Source organism: Crassostrea angulata, chromosome 6, assembly GCF_025612915.1.
Source record: "Crassostrea angulata isolate pt1a10 chromosome 6, ASM2561291v2, whole genome shotgun sequence".
Taxonomy (NCBI): domain Eukaryota; kingdom Metazoa; phylum Mollusca; class Bivalvia; order Ostreida; family Ostreidae; genus Magallana; species Magallana angulata.
The window spans coordinates 43,240,861-43,258,478 of record NC_069116.1 but is presented as its reverse complement, the minus strand read 5'-3'; the positions used below and the strand labels follow the sequence as shown (position 1 = coordinate 43,258,478).

General features: G+C 34.7%; 2 protein-coding genes across 2 annotated transcripts in view; one reads left to right on the top strand and one right to left on the bottom strand.

Moving 5' to 3' along the window:
* LOC128190834 (uncharacterized) overlaps nucleotides 1-754 on the top strand; it is a 39,633-nt gene extending 38,879 nt beyond the window's left edge. The window contains exons 72-73 of the mRNA XM_052863046.1: nucleotides 221-335; nucleotides 565-754. Of these exons, the coding sequence (XP_052719006.1) occupies nucleotides 221-335; nucleotides 565-682 (233 nt within the window). The 3' untranslated portion in view covers nucleotides 683-754. The remainder of the gene's footprint in view (nucleotides 1-220; nucleotides 336-564) is intronic.
* Nucleotides 755-12,598: 11,844 nt separating this feature from the next.
* Nucleotides 12,599-14,898, bottom strand: LOC128190835 (5-hydroxytryptamine receptor 1B-like). Its single transcript, XM_052863047.1, has one exon. It carries the CDS (start codon nucleotides 14,000-14,002, stop codon nucleotides 12,728-12,730), a length of 1,275 nt encoding a protein of 424 aa, XP_052719007.1. The 5' UTR covers nucleotides 14,003-14,898; the 3' UTR covers nucleotides 12,599-12,727.
* Between the last annotated feature and the right edge of the window lie 2,720 nt (nucleotides 14,899-17,618).

The window sequence follows — 17,618 nt, the reverse complement described above, 5'->3', positions numbered from 1 at the left end:
TGCAGTATTTTCAAAAATTATTTTAATACAGCTTTTCTTGATCAAGATTTGATACAGATCAGAAGATTATAAGCTCAAAAGCTTTATAATTTGTGGGATGGTAAATTTAAGGCTGATATATGGACATAGGTTTTAGGCAAAAGCTACCTTTACTCAATTCCATATATTTCAAAACTAACAAAGATACCAACACCTTACAAACCCTTAAAACATCTTTCAGATGCTTGTTATTACAATGGTGTGGCTTATGGACAAGACCAGACCTGGAGCGAAAACTGCAAACTAACTTGTAAATGCACAGACGCAGCTAGAGGATTCTACCAATGCAGTGAAATGTAAGAAACATGTCAAGATTTACGAGTAGCACTGTTGAAAAAATTATAAATGAACATCATTTTTATTAGAAATCCTCCTAAAATTGTTCTTTGCTGTTCTATATGCATATATATATCAATGTATTATAAATGAATGAGAAATTCTGTTAAATATTTGAATTAGATGATTTTTTTTTCAAGTAACAACATTTATTTACTCTCCATGATGACCTTGTGTCTTAAACTTCAGGTGCCCACAACTGCAACTTCCTGATGTTTGCCACTGGGAAAGTCCTCCAGCAGGAAAATGTTGCCGAAGACCAATCTGCCCATCTTACATACAGATCCAAGGGTATCCTGATGTCTAGGCACCAGTTTAGTTTTTTTTACCTGTTTATGTAAAACTTTATTTTTGTTACAAATAAATTTGTCTCTCAGTACTTTTATGTGTTTGTTTCATCATTTCAGAGGTTGGATATTTATAATAAATGTACCTAATACTTGATATAAAAATTCAGTTTAGTTAATGGATACATGTATCCAGACAAGATGTAACCAAGCACTTTGTTCAGGTTAATTCTCGTTGGTATTTAATGGAAATAAATTACCTCTCTTTCCTCCTTTGAAAGACTTGTCCATAAGCTAGATAGAATCAGGTACTGAAAATCAACTTTTATTCACATGCAAGAAATTATGGTTGTAAATAACAACATGAGTATGGATAAGGCTTGATCATGAAAAATAAGTTGTTGCGAATAATTCATGTAGTTGGTTAACAGTAAATGTTATTACCAAAAATACTCACCGGAATTATTGTTAATACTACATCTTATACCCGCTTCGCCTTTTCTGATTTCTATTTTACGGGGGGGGGGGTAATTATTTTTTAGGGGGGGGGGGGAGGGATTTTGTCTTTTGTGAATTCCTTGTCTATCCCATTCGTATCCTAATTAATGCACTCACTTTACACTTTTGTCACAATTTAAAGATAAACCTCTCATCAATATAACCAAATATTCAAACATTCCCGATAATTTGTCCTTGCCAAAAAAGGGATGGGGTAGTAGTATCCTTACTGTTGGTGAATGTGGTTACCACAGAGGAATTCTTAAACGAGCTTGAATGAACGCCAAACAGGGGTCTATAATTCGAAGACCTGTTGGCATTAAAATAGGATTAGGCGTAAATTATCTCGGAATAATTGTAAAAAGGGTCATCATTCGTGTAACACAACAACCATTCATTCAAGTAACGTATCGATTCAAATATCAACCAAGCTTTGTGAGAGCTCTAACGTGATACATTGCGCATAGCTATAGAAGAAACCAATTACTAAACAACAAATGGCCTAGCCCTCTGCACTTTTGTGTATTTACATTTATGAATTCGCAGAGACTTTATGGTCTTTTATCATTGACAACCCTGATCATTCTTCTGCTAGTTGCGTGATACTTGTACCAAAATGAATGATAGTATTTGTGAGCGAGAGTATACATGTAACGACCAAGTGACAACTAATCGTCAAAAAAGATTGGGATGAACATGAAGACGTGTTTGAATGATGGAAAACTGAAAATTCTTATGTCATGTCAGGATAGAAAAATGCTAAGAAAGGATGAGAAAACTTGTGGGTGGGGGTGGTACTATACCGATGATTATACCTCCAATTTTACCCGCCAAAATAAAATTTCCCAAATCATGAAATTCCTCATCCGTGGGAGGGGGGGGGGGGCTATTATACCTATTGCTCCAATTTTCAATATCACTATGAATATTTCAATCTTTTTAAGGTAAATTTAGGAACAATTTTGTTTCCTGCGAGAAAAAGTGGGGGGGGGGGGGCCGAACCCTCCCTGATGCTAGCTATGTTTAGGTCTAACTTTGAAAAAAGTGGGGGGGGGGGGGGGCTAAGCCCCCTCTAGCCCCCTCCCCCTGGTTCCGACGCCTATGCAATGTGCTCCGTATAGACCAAATTTTACGACAAGCAGTTGATTGGTCAGTATGATGGCGTATGGATGAGTGGTTGCCTTGTTATATGTATGAATTATCCAATAATTATCCCATAATATTCTGCGCAAAGTAATTTAGATCTCCAGCTCTGCCCACCGGCCCCTTTTGTGATCAATCCAAATGTTCGTCCGTGCAACATCCCTTGTCCGTAGCATATTCTCTCTCCCCTTGGCCCAATGTGACTCACGCTCCACCCAATGTTTTTGGGTGAAAACTGGATCAGTGACCGTTAAGCAAGTTTCTGGCTCTTAGGTTAAAACAAAGCTGACTTATGGGTAAAATACTTGTCCAGACCATATATTATCTTTCTTTCCTTGTCCCAATGTTAATCAATGTTAACCATACTTCACCAACAAAATACCTTTGATTAAAACGCAGTGACATTGAACAAAGTTTATAGGTCAAATGTCAAGATCAAATATAAATCAGACCTTTGTGTAAAATCTTTGTCCGGGCTATAGAACAAGCAGTTGTTTGTATAGACCTTAATAAACCAAGTTAAAATTTCTATGTCAAAGGTGAAGGTCAACGTAGATATCTTTGAATTTAAGTTTTGGGCTATAGTTTTCTCTCCGTGGTTCAAGTTTGCTTAGATTTTTCCAAAAGACTGCTTGAAGGTAAGGAATGTTCAGTGACCTTAAATTAAGCTTCTACTTTAATTGTCATGTAGCTTCAACGAAAGCTGTTGTCTTTACCCTTTATTCTATTTTCTTTGTCTTATGTGCTTTATACTACACCAATTGAGGGCATGTCGGACAAAGGATGCTAAATGATCTTGAACTTAATTAGTCAGAGGTTAATGTTAAAGCAAAGTTCCCTAAAACTCTTCATCCTAATTTCCATTATTTAAGCGGGGTCCTTTGTGATGGTCACCATCCCAGTGATGTCTTGTTCATACTTTTTCAAATACCGTATATAAAGTCTCGTTTTGACATCCAAGCGTGAACGGCGGATCATATACTTGTATGTCAATGTCATCTACCAGACTTGCTAGCCCCATCAAAGATTTACTCCCCTTTTTCAAAGATGACATAAGTTAAGTTACGGTATTTTTTATTTTGTTGGCTTACGAATGACATCTACCTGGACTGTTAATGGAGAGAACTAATATATTGGGCTATTTTATGCCTGATGTTCAGTCCAGATTCATTTTTATACTTCAGTGTATATTTATGAATAAACTACTTCTTAAACTAATTAAAATCTACCTGGACACTTGACTCTCGATTAGGTTTTGACCAAATGACGTGTTTTTCTTACGAAGGCTGGGTGGGTATTGTTATTTTTATACCATATTAATCTCTTTATGAGAAATATTACATTGTATTCCAACAACTTAAAGTTTTAGGAAAATGATGAAAGTGTGTAAACTCGTTGTCAACGACCCACATATCATTTAACTTACATTCAAAATTTTTCACCGATTTAGAATTTTCAAATTTTACAATATATAATATTTAACCAAAAATACATTTTAAAGTTTTTGGAAAGGTAAAAATTAGAAAAGCCTCAACGAGATTCGAACCCATGACTTACAGATTTGTTGTGGGCGCTCTTTCCCATTGTGCTAAGCTGTTAGGTAACAATTTCTGGAAAGAAAATGTTTACAAACTTATAAACTTCAGTGGGTTTTTTTTTATTTTGTTACGAAGTACGTCACAGTATTTAGGTGTCCCATATATCATTTAATATGGTTGCATTGTTGTTCCTGCAATCGCTCAGTGGTTATTAGAGCATCAGATCTCAGGTAAACTTATAGAACATGGCTTTTGAAGTTGAGAGTTCGATACCACCAAAACTTAACGATAAGAGTTTTGGGGGGTTTTTCTTGACTATGTTAAAAGTTAAAAAAAAAAAAATTATGGAAAAAAATAATTTGAAATTCTATTTTTACGATTGAACCAATGAGCATTTGCGCTGTCTAGTCTTATTCGCCTATCTTCCAACCATGCAACCTCAAGTAAACAGACAAACAGATAAACCTGTCCATATATTCATTTGAATAATAAAGGACGGAGACCTGTCCATATATTCATTTGAATAATAAAGGACGGAGACCTGTCCATATATTCATTTGAATAATAAAGGACGGAGGCCTGTCCACATATTCATTTGAATAACAAAGGACGGAGGCCTGTCCACATATTCATTTGAATAACAAAGGACGGAGGCCTGTCCACATATTCATTTGAATACTAAAGGTCCGAGGCCTGTCCGCATATACATTTGAATAATAAAGGACGGAGACCTGTCCATATATTCATTTGAATAATAAAGGACGGAGACCTGTCCACATATTCATTTGAATAACAAAGGACGGAGGCCTGTCCACATATTCATTTGAATAACAAAGGACGGAGGCCTGTCCACATATTCATTTGAATACTAAAGGTCCGAGGCCTGTCCGCATATACATTTGAATAATAAAAGACCGACACGTTATGTAAAATATTGGACCATCCGTCTTTCATCATGCTGGAAGTGATGGTGCTGTCCATACATTAATTTCTAGCGCCGATTTGGAAAAAAACACCTTAAGATCTCACAAACAGATGGATTACATTGGCGAAGAATCCCACATATCATGAAACCCCTTCATGTAAACAAAGGACTAGTGAAGATCGCTTACGAGAGAAGCTAGCTGTAAGCCTTTGACTGAAAATTCATAAAGAGTCAATCAGTTTGAAACCTTTAAAGTTTTTCATTACATGTCAATATTGAGCTTCTCAAAGAAGGAAGTAAAAAAAAGTGCGATGGATAAAAAGAGAATGGGTGAATAAGGCTAGTAAAATGCCCATGGTAGGCTAGGATAAGAAACTAAAAAAAAAAAAATTATAAACATTTCTTTTGAAAATCTTTTCTCAACGATGTACTCAACATTTCAAGTATTTGAGTGTTTGAATCAGTTAAATAATGATTGAATAAGATTAGAAGAAAGGAGTGCATAAATCAATATTATAAACATGCAAGTAATGTAATCTTTAGAACTTTTTGCAAAATACCAATAATTGCATAGAATGGGAGCGTACTCCTTTTTTTGTCTAGGTTAAATTTAAGGAGGCTGGATGGTTAACAAATCAACCATCAAATCTGTATTAAAGTTTTAAATATGATATAGTTTTGTACCAGGAACTATAATTATTTAGTAAAGAAAAAATCAGTTTTAAATTTGAATTTGAAAATTTTCCTATATTCCTATACAAAGCTCTTCAACTTCAGGAGGTTAACATAGTCTAAAAATGGCTACGACCATCCAGTTCTCTTAGATGCGAATGAAAAATAACGGATTTCATTAAGCAAAAGCTTGAAGCGGTGACCCCTAACACATAAGAAATATTATTATGTGAGCAGCATTAGTTGTGATTTGCATGGCTCGGTGGCTGGGGCTTTAGAGCTTGGTTTCACTATGCTTTTTAAGCAGATGATTTAAAAGATTTTATGAAGATTTACGTTAATAGTGTATTCCCGAAACAATAGGGATTCGTCGATATTCCAACAGAATTTTATACAGTGGAATATTATAAAGTGAGTCATAAAAGCACACTAATTCCAGCACCATATTGATCGTAAAACCACGTGATGCGGAAGACTTAGTACGTTATTCTTAATAGAGCATTTACTTTCATGTTTCTTGTTGTATTTTTTAATCTCCTACGACTATTCAGTCAAGCAAATGGCCCAACTTTTGGCGCGTCTCTAAATATATATACGTGTAAGGAGTCACCATTAATGATCATGTGATACTTACACTAATAAAAATTTATCAGTAAATACATTCGAATTTGTATTGATTAGTTAGCCTATAGGTACATGTAACAGTTGGCTCACATCGTAAATTCAAATCCCGGTTGTTTTCAATCCCCATTTTCCATTGTCTCTTAATTAGAACCATTTTCAAAAGAGCTTGAACTTACGGTACATTGTAGTTTGTCAAACGGCATAGCTCTTTGAAATCAACAAGATTTGTGTAGCTTTTGAGCTAAGACAACGCACTATACAAATTTCACTCAAAGGCAGCGTCATTTTTTACTCGTTTTTGATGCAAGAAATACAGTACATGTAGATAGTTACGTCGTACCGAAAGTCCAATGTCTTGTTAAAGTGTTATGACACGGAAAATAAACAAGCATTGTCTCTTCCTCTAGACCTAATAAGTCAACAATTTTTAAAACAGCCATGAGTTTAAAAACAAGATTATTATTCATCATAAATGAATCTTTTCACAAACTCATTCCTGCATGGAGATATTCATATAGGTTTCATTTCGACCGCCGCAAGACCTATCTGAGTAGAATCAATAGACTAGTACTTACAAAAGAAGAGCTTTTTACAATGCTGACTAAGCAATCCTGTCTCTTACCATTTATCACAATTGACAGATTTTTTTTTTTACATCGCCATAAATCGATATACGTAAACAATTTTGTCTTTGAAATTCAGTGAAAGTAAGTGTGCCGTTGTCGACCATGGTATTGGAATAAATCCTCTCTCTCTCTCTCTCTCTCTCTCTCTCTCTCTCTCTCTCTCTCTCTCTCTCTCTCTCTCTCTCTCTCTCTCTCTTATCTTTTCCAAACTTTTTTTTTAACAGAAGTACCATCTTGTTTTTGCATCCCTTTGTTTTTTCTACGGAACCTATATATCTCTTCAGCAGGAATTTCATTTTAGTTTGAAAAACCAAAGAAAGAAAGATGGCAGCACAACACTAGAATTAGCTACTTGTAACAGGCTCGGCAAGCCTTGTAAAAATTAACGTGTGTGTATATGTAGATATATATATATAATATAGAGAATAAATATTTATTTCAATAACTTCATTTTTACACTGTTTTTTTTTTCTTCAATTACAAGAAAGATGAATGAAATCGAGATCTGCATTGAAATGTTCTCCTTAACCGATATATGACGAAGAAATAAACGATTTTGCCATATTGTTCGTAAACCAGATCAATTTCTGTTGCCCTATTCCCTTTGGCGCGACGTGTCAAGGATGCAATATATTGTATTTCCAAAGAAATGTGGGTTAATTTCAGCGATAGAAAGGAAATCACTTTTTCCCTTGGTAGCAAATATTGTAATTAAAACATATAGTAGGTAAGTCAAGCTGGAAAACGCTCCCTTTTGTGACATTTGTTCCTTATAGCTCACCTGGGCAATATATATTCTCAAGTTTGCCAGTTCGGTCTAATAAGTATCCACTCCTGTGTTCAAAGCTACTTTTATTTACATTACATTTTTTGTGTAATTTCAGAAGCCGTGACTCTATTCAGTTAAACAGCCTGGCTATTTTAGCTCAAACTACTTATATATGAAGCATTCTGGTGTAGACGTAAATTGCAGGGGGCGATTACATGTACTTTTATTGATTTTAAGGCTTAATTTACGTTTTCCCCACATAAACTTATGGTGTCCAGATAGAGTCATTTGCAAAAGCTCAACAGCGCTTTATCAAAAAGCACCACGCTGTTGCGCTGTAACAACACATGTCGTCGCGTTTTTGCGATTTTAAACAGCACACAGTCACGTTGGAAATCATTTTAAACGCGCATATTGGCATTTGGAATTGCCCTATCTTGATATCACAATGACATATACATGTACTACATGTTAGGCTGAATTTGCCAGGCAGTAATACTCTACATCTGTTTTATGAAGCAGGATAAAAGAGATTTTTAATATGACGTAAATTTTAAAAATACAATATCGTATCCAAATTACTTAACACGTATTCATGTACTAGTAAGAATACATGTGTATGAAAAATTGTCAGCAAGGTAATTTATAACAAAAACGTGCATGTTATTATAGATCAGTTTCAGTGTAATAGAAATAAATACATGTTTTAATCCTTACAATATCTGATTATATTACACTTTAAAAAATTTGTAAACGATCAGAAAGTTCCATCAGTTGAACGGCTTTAAAGTATGTCGTCGGTCTGCGTAGTATGTATACAAGTACATGTAGTTCATTATCATTTCAGACAGCTGACTGACACAAAATAATGGGATTTTTTTAACGCAAAATCAATTTCAGATAGCGTATCTTGCGAAAGCCAATTGAGCTCATTTTTGTAAGGTTAAAAAAATATTGTTTTCGATAAACGCGAAAAATTCGCGATATAACGCGTAAGTTTCGCAAATAAACGCGAAACTTTCGCGATATAACGTGTAAGTTTCGCAAATAAACGCGTAACTTTCGCGATATAATGCGTTACTTTCGCGATTTAACGCATAACTTTCGCGAATTAACACGAAACCGTTATAAATATTGTCATTTCATACATTGAATTATTCTTGTGATATTAAACTAGACGTTAATTTATGTCGCGGCGATATAACATATATTATAACGTATTGAACAATGATATCCTTTTAATTCTAAATTGATACTTAATATTACTTTTAATTTGAATTAAAATTGTTATAATTGAAATATGTTGATGCCTCATTTTCTATGGTCACAACAATTTTTTGTCAGGCGGATTAATTTACAAAAGTTACACAAAGTATGCTCAAGAGGATAGAGACCTTATTTTATTTACAAGTTTTGAACTTCATGTATTCAGCAGTAGGTACAGACATTTTTGCCCAGGTAGAGTTTATAGCCCATGGGCCTTTTATGTAATCACACAATGCCTATTTATATTAAAAAAAAAATAAGACGGAAAAAGATTATAACTCTTCGTGCAGAGGACATAACATCGTTATAAGAATAAGACATAGTCATAAATCCAGTTTTTATTGGAAGGGTGGGAAGAAGAGGAGGCGGACAGACAAGACGACGAACCATGCGATCGGAAGCACACGCAACGACCCCATACAGACTCATTTCCATCGAACTACATTAATGAATATATACAGTCTCGAATGAGTTACACTTTTGATTTGAAAAATCGTATCTGTTTTTTTTATTAGGAGTATTTGTTTCAATTCAAAATGTATGAACTTAATACGACTGCCCCCCCCCCCCCCCCAACCAACTTATTTATACAGGTCAATTTTGAATAAATAAAAAAAGAAAATAGTTCTGTCGAAAAATTATTTTCTATATTTTCAGCACATACATGTAAACTGGTGGCCTATTTTGGTAATCCTCTGAGTCATATTTGACAAAAACCTTTATACAGTGAAAGTTGCATAGAAACAAGAAAGAAGAAATTGGTTTGAGGCATATAGTTCTTTAAAAATAAAATTCTTTATATCTATGTAAAATTATGTTACTTAATGAGGAATGAGGTAATAATATAATACTAGTATGACTTCCTCATAAACAAAATTTCGTTATATCACCATCCCTCTTCCTTATATAATTATATGAACTCATATTGGCGCTTTCACACTTTCCATTAAAATACGAGATTGCTTGAAGATTCACTCAATTTAGATAGCCAGATTATTCAGGAAACACAATATTCTGCACTTTAAAACACCACTCAGGATTTAAGGCCACGCACATATATATCGACTTTTCGTGGACTCCTTTCTGCATAATGCATAAAATCTGTTACGACAAATTCACCGACGGGGGATTTGACTTGTGATTCTGTCTAGTTTGTAAGGAACACTTGCTGGCCTACCAGCTCAGCGCTAATCCAATTGATTCCCAAGAACGCTGTCCGTTAATGGAGGCAAAAGGGCTGTTATGCATCACGCACAAAATGTGATTCAATATTTATAAGTGTGTATCAATTATGTTTGAAACTGGAGAGAAATCTTTGATAGTAACAGAGAAAATTAAAATTCTATCGCTAGTTTTAACCCACTGCCTCCAAAACTGCATGGCCTTTTAAACTTTACGTATATGTCATGTTGTAAATTTTGAATTTACCGGGTGGCAGTAAATACAAAATTTACAAGTTGTCATGTTGTAAATTTTGTATTTACTGCCACCCGGTAAATTCAAAATTTTCAACATGACATATATACCTGGAAGCATAAAACATTATCACAATCATTGACATCCATTCAATTTTTTTTCTTTTATGTTTCGTCCTAAAAAAATTTGGTTGTCTTAATATTGGAATAAAATGGCAGCAGGGTGCATCCTTAATACTGCTGAGAACCGGTTAAAAATACGTGAAATGACCTACTATAGAGATGTATCAAAGATCAAATTTGAAATGGCACTTCAATCTGTGTGGCATCTTGATCGATAGTACATCAAATCACGTTTAAGCTTTTTGTTTAAATAATTCATGTAGAGAAGTTGATATCAACAGTAAAGTTCTCTCTTTGATGACTTATACGTATATTAACGTTTGCGACTGTTGCATTTCATGTTTTTTTCAAATACGAAGATCCATTTCTTTCTTTAATCGTTGGAACAGTTGGTCAAGCGGTATACATTTATAGCAAATGAAGAAATCAAAAATATAAAAAAAAGAAAAAAGAAAAGCTTCACAAAAGATGGAAACGTTTGCAAGCATATATGAGTGAGATATTCGAATACTAACACAGTAGGTATATGAATGAAAGATATAAAAGCATTAAGTGTGACGGTGCCAAGGGCATCTCAGCGCAAAACCTGACTTTATAAACGTGACTAAAGTAAGCTAATGTTCAAAGACATACACTTTAGGGTAGAGACAAAACGGTGTAGCATTACGAAAGTTTTAATCTCTTTCGCCATAAAAAATGTTATTAGTTGTAAACTATTCTCAGCGGAGAAACTTTTGACTGAGTCTTCCATTAAATTGTAGCTAGAGAGAGGAGACTTTTTTATTATATTTTAGAAAAGTCGTAGATATAACACGATTTCGTAAGCCCTGTCTGTTACGGATGTCACGAAAGTTCACTTCTTGATACAATTAAATGACATACATTGTAGATAGCAATTACATCTATTCATCAATTTTCTGTTGCCAGTGATATAATGCCAGAGTTAAAGATCTGTAAACAGTTTTTAAAAATACTGTATAACATGAATAGTTAAAAGAGAACACACAATTGAGTTAAATAACTTGGATATATAACATGATGAATATAAAGAAACCCCACATTAATTAATTAAAATAACATGGATCCAAAATGAAATAGCAGAAGCGTGTCTTTTGGAGTATGAATTCATCATTAAACAGCTGATAGATGAACTTTATTAGTGTATGTCTTATTTTATTCTCTAAGACGTGCTTTAATCTATGTTTGGTGTCATCTTTTTAAAAAATCTGCTGCAATATAAATCTTTAAAACCGTTTATAACCCGTTTCCACTAGCTTGGATGTGAAAAAGATTCCATTTATAGTATATTTAACAAACCCGCTTTCTGAATTATTATTCTGTCAAATTGATTCCCTGTTGAAACAGATACATGGTCATAATGTTTTGGTAGTTTTTTTAAAACTGAAATAACAGTACATCCAATCAAATCTGCATTGCAGAAAATTAAAGTCAGTATTTCTCTAATGACCCAGTTTTAATTATGATCAGTGACAGTCATACATGATGAATAAACAATTGAATTTATATTCAAATTCTTAAAGATAATTTTGATTTTTAATGACCGATTCCATTATCGAGTGAGTATACTACAGCGGAAACAATGTTTGAGCACATAATAATTGCCAATTTAGGGGTTTTTATCAACATATATATTTAAGGTCGACAGATATAAAATGCATTTCATATGCACACGTGTTTAAACACAACGTATAATTATGTAAGCTGTATATATACGTTTAGTTTATTATAGGCACTATTGTCGACTCCCTTGTTTGTCTGGGTTGTAACGGAGTGTCCGTGCCAATTAAGGATAAATCGACGATATCTTGACAACAGTTAATGTACGGTATTCGCGGCTGATTAGAATGACAAGCAGATCCAGATGGTGACGTCATGACTGAAACCTTTCTGTCCCAGACTTTTCTTTGGCCAGCAAAGCGGCTTTCGGATTTACACGAGACAAAACAGTCACACCATTCTAATGATTTCACTGCACGTCACTGCTAACCCATATAAATTCTGTAGTTTCAGCAAGAAAACCTTCATTAAGCTAAGTACCGATTGTGTAAGATTTTGATCAGCATGCACAGATTCATTATTCACTAAGTTCGTTAGGAGCAGAACGTCTTCCTAGAGTTTCGTTGGAATAGATGAAGGATTAGTTCTAAGTTAATTAGTTTTCCAAATCTTTCGACTTATTTGCGTAACGAGCGCTATTTTCATTTCATCGTACATATCTGGAGACCTAAACAAATAATTAATGTAATCAAAGATTTGGTCTAGCCAGTAATGCAACTGACATTCTTGAAAAAAATTCAAGCCCATTTCTTGGTTAAAGTTTAATTACAAATATAAGCCATATAAATGCATAATGACATCATTGTGTAGCCTAAAACAAATTAATACCAACAGAGATCAAGAGAAAAATTATTGTTTCCTTTGATTTTTTTTTTAGGAAATCTACATTCATGTTCTGAGAATATTAGAAACTTTGCCATTTCGATCAAGAATACTATACATGCTTGTTAATTTTATTCCAAGTTTATCTGTTTTTTCCAGTTTTGACGCTATGCAGATTTCAAGCGTTTTCTTGATGCTCTTGTTACCCAGTTTATATAAAAAAGGATTTACCATTGTGTTTATCACAGTCAAGTTTTGAAGAAACAACAATGTACCTGAAGGCACCGGAAAAGAAAACACATCGAGCAATGAGGCAATGACGTAAGGCAACCGGAACAAGATGGCGACCATCGTAAGAATGCCAACCGAAAACACGGCTCTCATACCCTGGCGCAACAGAAAATCTCTCACTAAGTTATCACTCTCCTTTCGCGAAAAGCTGTATTGACAACTGACAGTAGATCCAACGTCTACGGACCTGCTCCTATTCCGAACAATTTCAGTTGCTGTTTGCGCTGGCAGCTCCGATGAACTGTGATTTTTGGCATGTTTTAATGGTCGAGGTTCTTTGTTATCACACCTTTTTGATGCACAGTTACAATTTGGAAGACAAGAAGACTGATTGTTTATTCGACTACGAACCGCTCGTTCATTTGTACTTAATGACCTCCTAAGCTCAGTGGCGTTACGGCGCCTGGTCAAAACGACGTAAATGGAAGCGTTGAGAACCAGGAGGAAGAAAATTGGCAAAGAGAATTCGATAACTGTTAACGACATTGCATACACGGGGTCAAAATTGTAGGGATACAAACAGAACTTTATTTTGTATCCATTGTCCATATACTGAGAGTTCCAGACAAAACTTGTAGGTACATGGACAATTCCAGCAAAGATCCACACAATTATCAAGACAATGATGGATTTGTGCCGACTTTGACGCGCTCTGTATGACAGTGGAAATGTTATACTCCACCACCTATCCAAGGTAAACAGCAAGACGCTAAGAAGAGAAACAAGTAACATCGAATGTCTAGTCACCAAGAAAACCGGGCACAAATAAGGGTCTAAAGTCCAACCGGAATTCATTGTTTCTAATATGGAGAGAGGTATCGTCATTCCACCGAGGAAGTCGGCCAAAGCTACGCTGAATATGTATATATGACGGCTCTGACGAAAGGAACGAGACTTGAGAAGCATGGAACCTATTACAATATGGGCCAGGAAGTTCACAATGGCGGTCATAAAGAGAAACAAAGAACTCCCAGTGAACATAATTTTCTCTACAGATGCCGAGGACAGTGAAAGTGATACCGCCGTCATATTATTTCCGTTATTCTCCATGTTGTATGCTGTGCAATGATCACAGTTTCAGAATTAGGTTCACGAATGATATTCTTTGAGACGACGGGATGATGGTTTTGTCATTTACGATCTCCGGCCTTTTAACAGAAAAGTTGAGTAAAAGAACCATTCATTCTTGTTCCCAAACACATCTATTCTTCCGTCATCCGTCTCGAGAGAATGCACACTGTCGCAACGTCGAACGTTTTTCTACGATATGACAGTGAAATCATGACTGAGTGGGATTAATTTTTTTTATCGATTGGCATGGAAGGCGGGCCAAGTTGTTTAAAAGCAGAGACAAAAATACTAAGCCAATCGATTCTGAAGAAGGCGAGAAGATTAGACAGACTTCAGAGGCAATAAATGTTAGATCTCAGTCCGGACTGGTTTGAGTGAGCCGGTGAGATTTGGATATGCGGGGGCGGATATCAATGAATGATATCATTTCTCTTCCTGTCTCCCGGAAGCTGGTATGGTATCAGTTGCAGGGATATCTCGTCATTTCTTGGGAGTTGCTCACAGCCAGCAGACATTTTGATCAACTTTCTTACATAAAATATCAAGGGGATTGCTTGCACCCAATTAACACTCGCTGATCGCTTTGATCACTTTACTCTAAGTCGTTTTCTTCGGTGGAAGGTTAAATAAGAACATACACGAACATGTGGATAATTAAAGCATTATATGCACTGTTTGGTAATTATACTGAGTTTAAACTAGGATTGGTAAAAATGACCATATGCGGAAACGCCTCTCTCTCTCTCTCTCTCTCTCTCTCTCTCTCTCTCTCTCTCTCTCTCTCTCTCTTAAAAAATTGGAATAACATATATCAATTATGAAGACTTTAGTTTGATTCGTTTATACAGCATTTAAAAGTGGTAACGGAAAACATTTGGCCGTTAAAAAGTTTTCATCTCGTTTTCATGTCAAATTGCAAATTTTGAAAGTACTAAAGACGAAATGTATTATTTTTGTAGGGTTTATTTAAACAATAAAAAGGTTTCGTTCATAATTTATGCAGATTATGAAGGTAACGACATTGCAGAAAAATACACATTTTTTTCTGCAATGATCGCTAGTGGGAAGCTAGAGGGGAAAACTGATTTCGGGAATTCATATTGAATGATCGATTTATTTAAAATGAATTTTTTATTGAATATTATTGCTTGTCTGCGAGAGATGCCAGCTCGCTATATAAATTAATGTCTATAGATGTCATTTGTCATTTAAAAGATGCTAAATAGAGAAACAAAATCGTAGAAAATATTTTAAGATGAATATGTGTATGGTATTTTTTGGGAGTTGATTTTAATCAATTTTCCTATGCAGTTACTCTGGCAAACCGAAAGTGAAACAGTGTTTGGACCTAAGCACAAATCATCGCCGTTGACAAGACGTAGATCGTGAAAATAATAGATAAATGCGGTTTACTGTATGCTGTACCATTGTTTTTCAAAAGAAATGTATCTATAAATACCTTGAAAATAGTCAGATTTTATATAGTACGAACAATTCAATTGTTTTTTGTAGTTGCCTGTATTCCTACGCTAGAGTTCAACCAGACGCTCGGCTGTCTCCGTAAATCTCCGATAAGCAGAGAGTCTCTCTTGGTAGTCGGAGATTAACGGAGACAGCCGAGCGTCTGGTTGAACGAGACTAGAGTTCAATATTGCTTGGATCCAGACGTGTACAATTTTAAGAAATATTTCGATTACTGATACACAGTTTGATGGAATTAATTCCATCTTTAAATATTACACAACATGATTTATATAGGTTTTTCTCGAAATTCTTGTCGGAAAAGTTCGAGAATTCATATTATAAAAATTTTGCATAACATATCGTTGACTTTAAAATTGATAATAATCAATTAAATCAACTCCCGACAGTACCTCATTACTTTGATTAAAATTGTTTTTAAGTCACTATGTTATAACTTGAGATAATATTGTATTTCTTAAAAAAAAATCGTCTGTTCTTTTTTAGACTCGTAGATTAGATTATATTACTCATGCAAATAATGATGAAGAAACGTTAATTTACAATTTACCTTCTTTGGAAACCTATTTGGATTGTACATAAAGATTTTGGTGGAAATAAATTCATTCAAACAATTATGCCATTTCGTATTGCTAACGTTTAAAACAACTTAAAAACAACTTAAAAGTGAGTCTTGTAAAAGGCGTTTTTCGTTATTTTTTTCACCAGTTCGCCAAAAAAATCCGATTTCGTTATTGTCGTTAAATTTTACAAGAATTTTTTTCCGGGAATTCAAACAAACTTTGCTATATTCGAGATCCGTGTGAGTACTAAGCGAGTTTTACTGTAAATATGCAGTTTCTGCGTTAAAATAATAAAAAAAAGATATCTGTGAGCCAATGCTTACTAGTGATACCCCCGCTCTGATTTAAATATGCAAAATAAGCAAAGTTTCAAGCATCTGCTATAAATAGTTGCTGAGAAATCTTTGACGAAATTTTTGTTGTTGAAAATTTAGGCTAAAAATAAACAAAGTCGTCATTTAATAGGAAGGTGACGTTCGCATGGTACAAAAATAGTGGACGGACGGACGGACAGACAGACGGACACACAAGGGTAAAACAGTATTACGTATTTATAAAAAAAACAACATATTATCGGTTACACATATATTAAATAGTTAGATAAGTGGTTAAATTTTATAGACATTTCAATTACGTAATATTTTCATTTTGACGTCAATATAAGGTGCGCTAAGAGTGGAATACTCGTCCAAAATCGTTGATTTAAAGTGTGATGTGAATTTAATGATCTTCAATATTGGCAGGTTTATTTTCATTCCATGGTTATTGCAATGTATGCACTTTATACTACGTATTACTGTATTTGTCATACAGTTTGCATCGCTAGGATCCTCTCAGTTGGCGTCAACTGTATATTCTATAATTAGTGTGTGGCAGTGTGTCTCGACCGAAAAGTGGTTCTGAAGGTCAAAAATTCACCCCCCGCTCCCCCCCAGTTTGAGGAGGATGTGAAGCTCCATTGAAGTGAATTCCTTCATGCTTTGTACTGTGTGTATATATGTATTGTCTCGTCAATTCATGCACCGAGAGACAATAGTTCACAAAAGCTAATGGGTTCTCTTTTTCTCTCACGCAAGACAATTTAAGAGTCGGAGAACTCATGGGTATAAGTATCGATTTGATTAATGGCATGTGGGTTGATAAAAAGTTCAGTTGTCGGACAAGCGTTGATATAAAAGGCAGTTTTTTTTCACAGCGTTTACCATTTAAGGATTTAGTACGCTATATACACGGTCTCTATATCATCTGTGGATGTCAATTAAAGAATTGATTAGTGCAATAAATTATCGCGCTGATCTCAGACTCAAAGATTAAGAATTCTACTTCAAATTGTCTGTTTTTCTGCAATTTAATCTCATGATATCGCGCATTGAATAATCATTATGATATATTCTTTCTATTTCAAAAATAAAATTTGATCGGGTGAGATAAAAAAAAAAAAAGGAAACTTTACCACTATAGAGCGTTAATCACTGAACCATTTTATGGGTTATGAATAGTAACAGTTGACACGTGACAGAAGACTGTTTGATTGGTACTCACGACCTTCC

What these genes read in the sequence shown, in the direction of transcription:
- LOC128190835 (XM_052863047.1), bottom strand. Translation starts at nt 14,002, where the DNA reads ATGGAGAATAACGGAAATAATATGACGGCGGTATCACTTTCACTGTCC.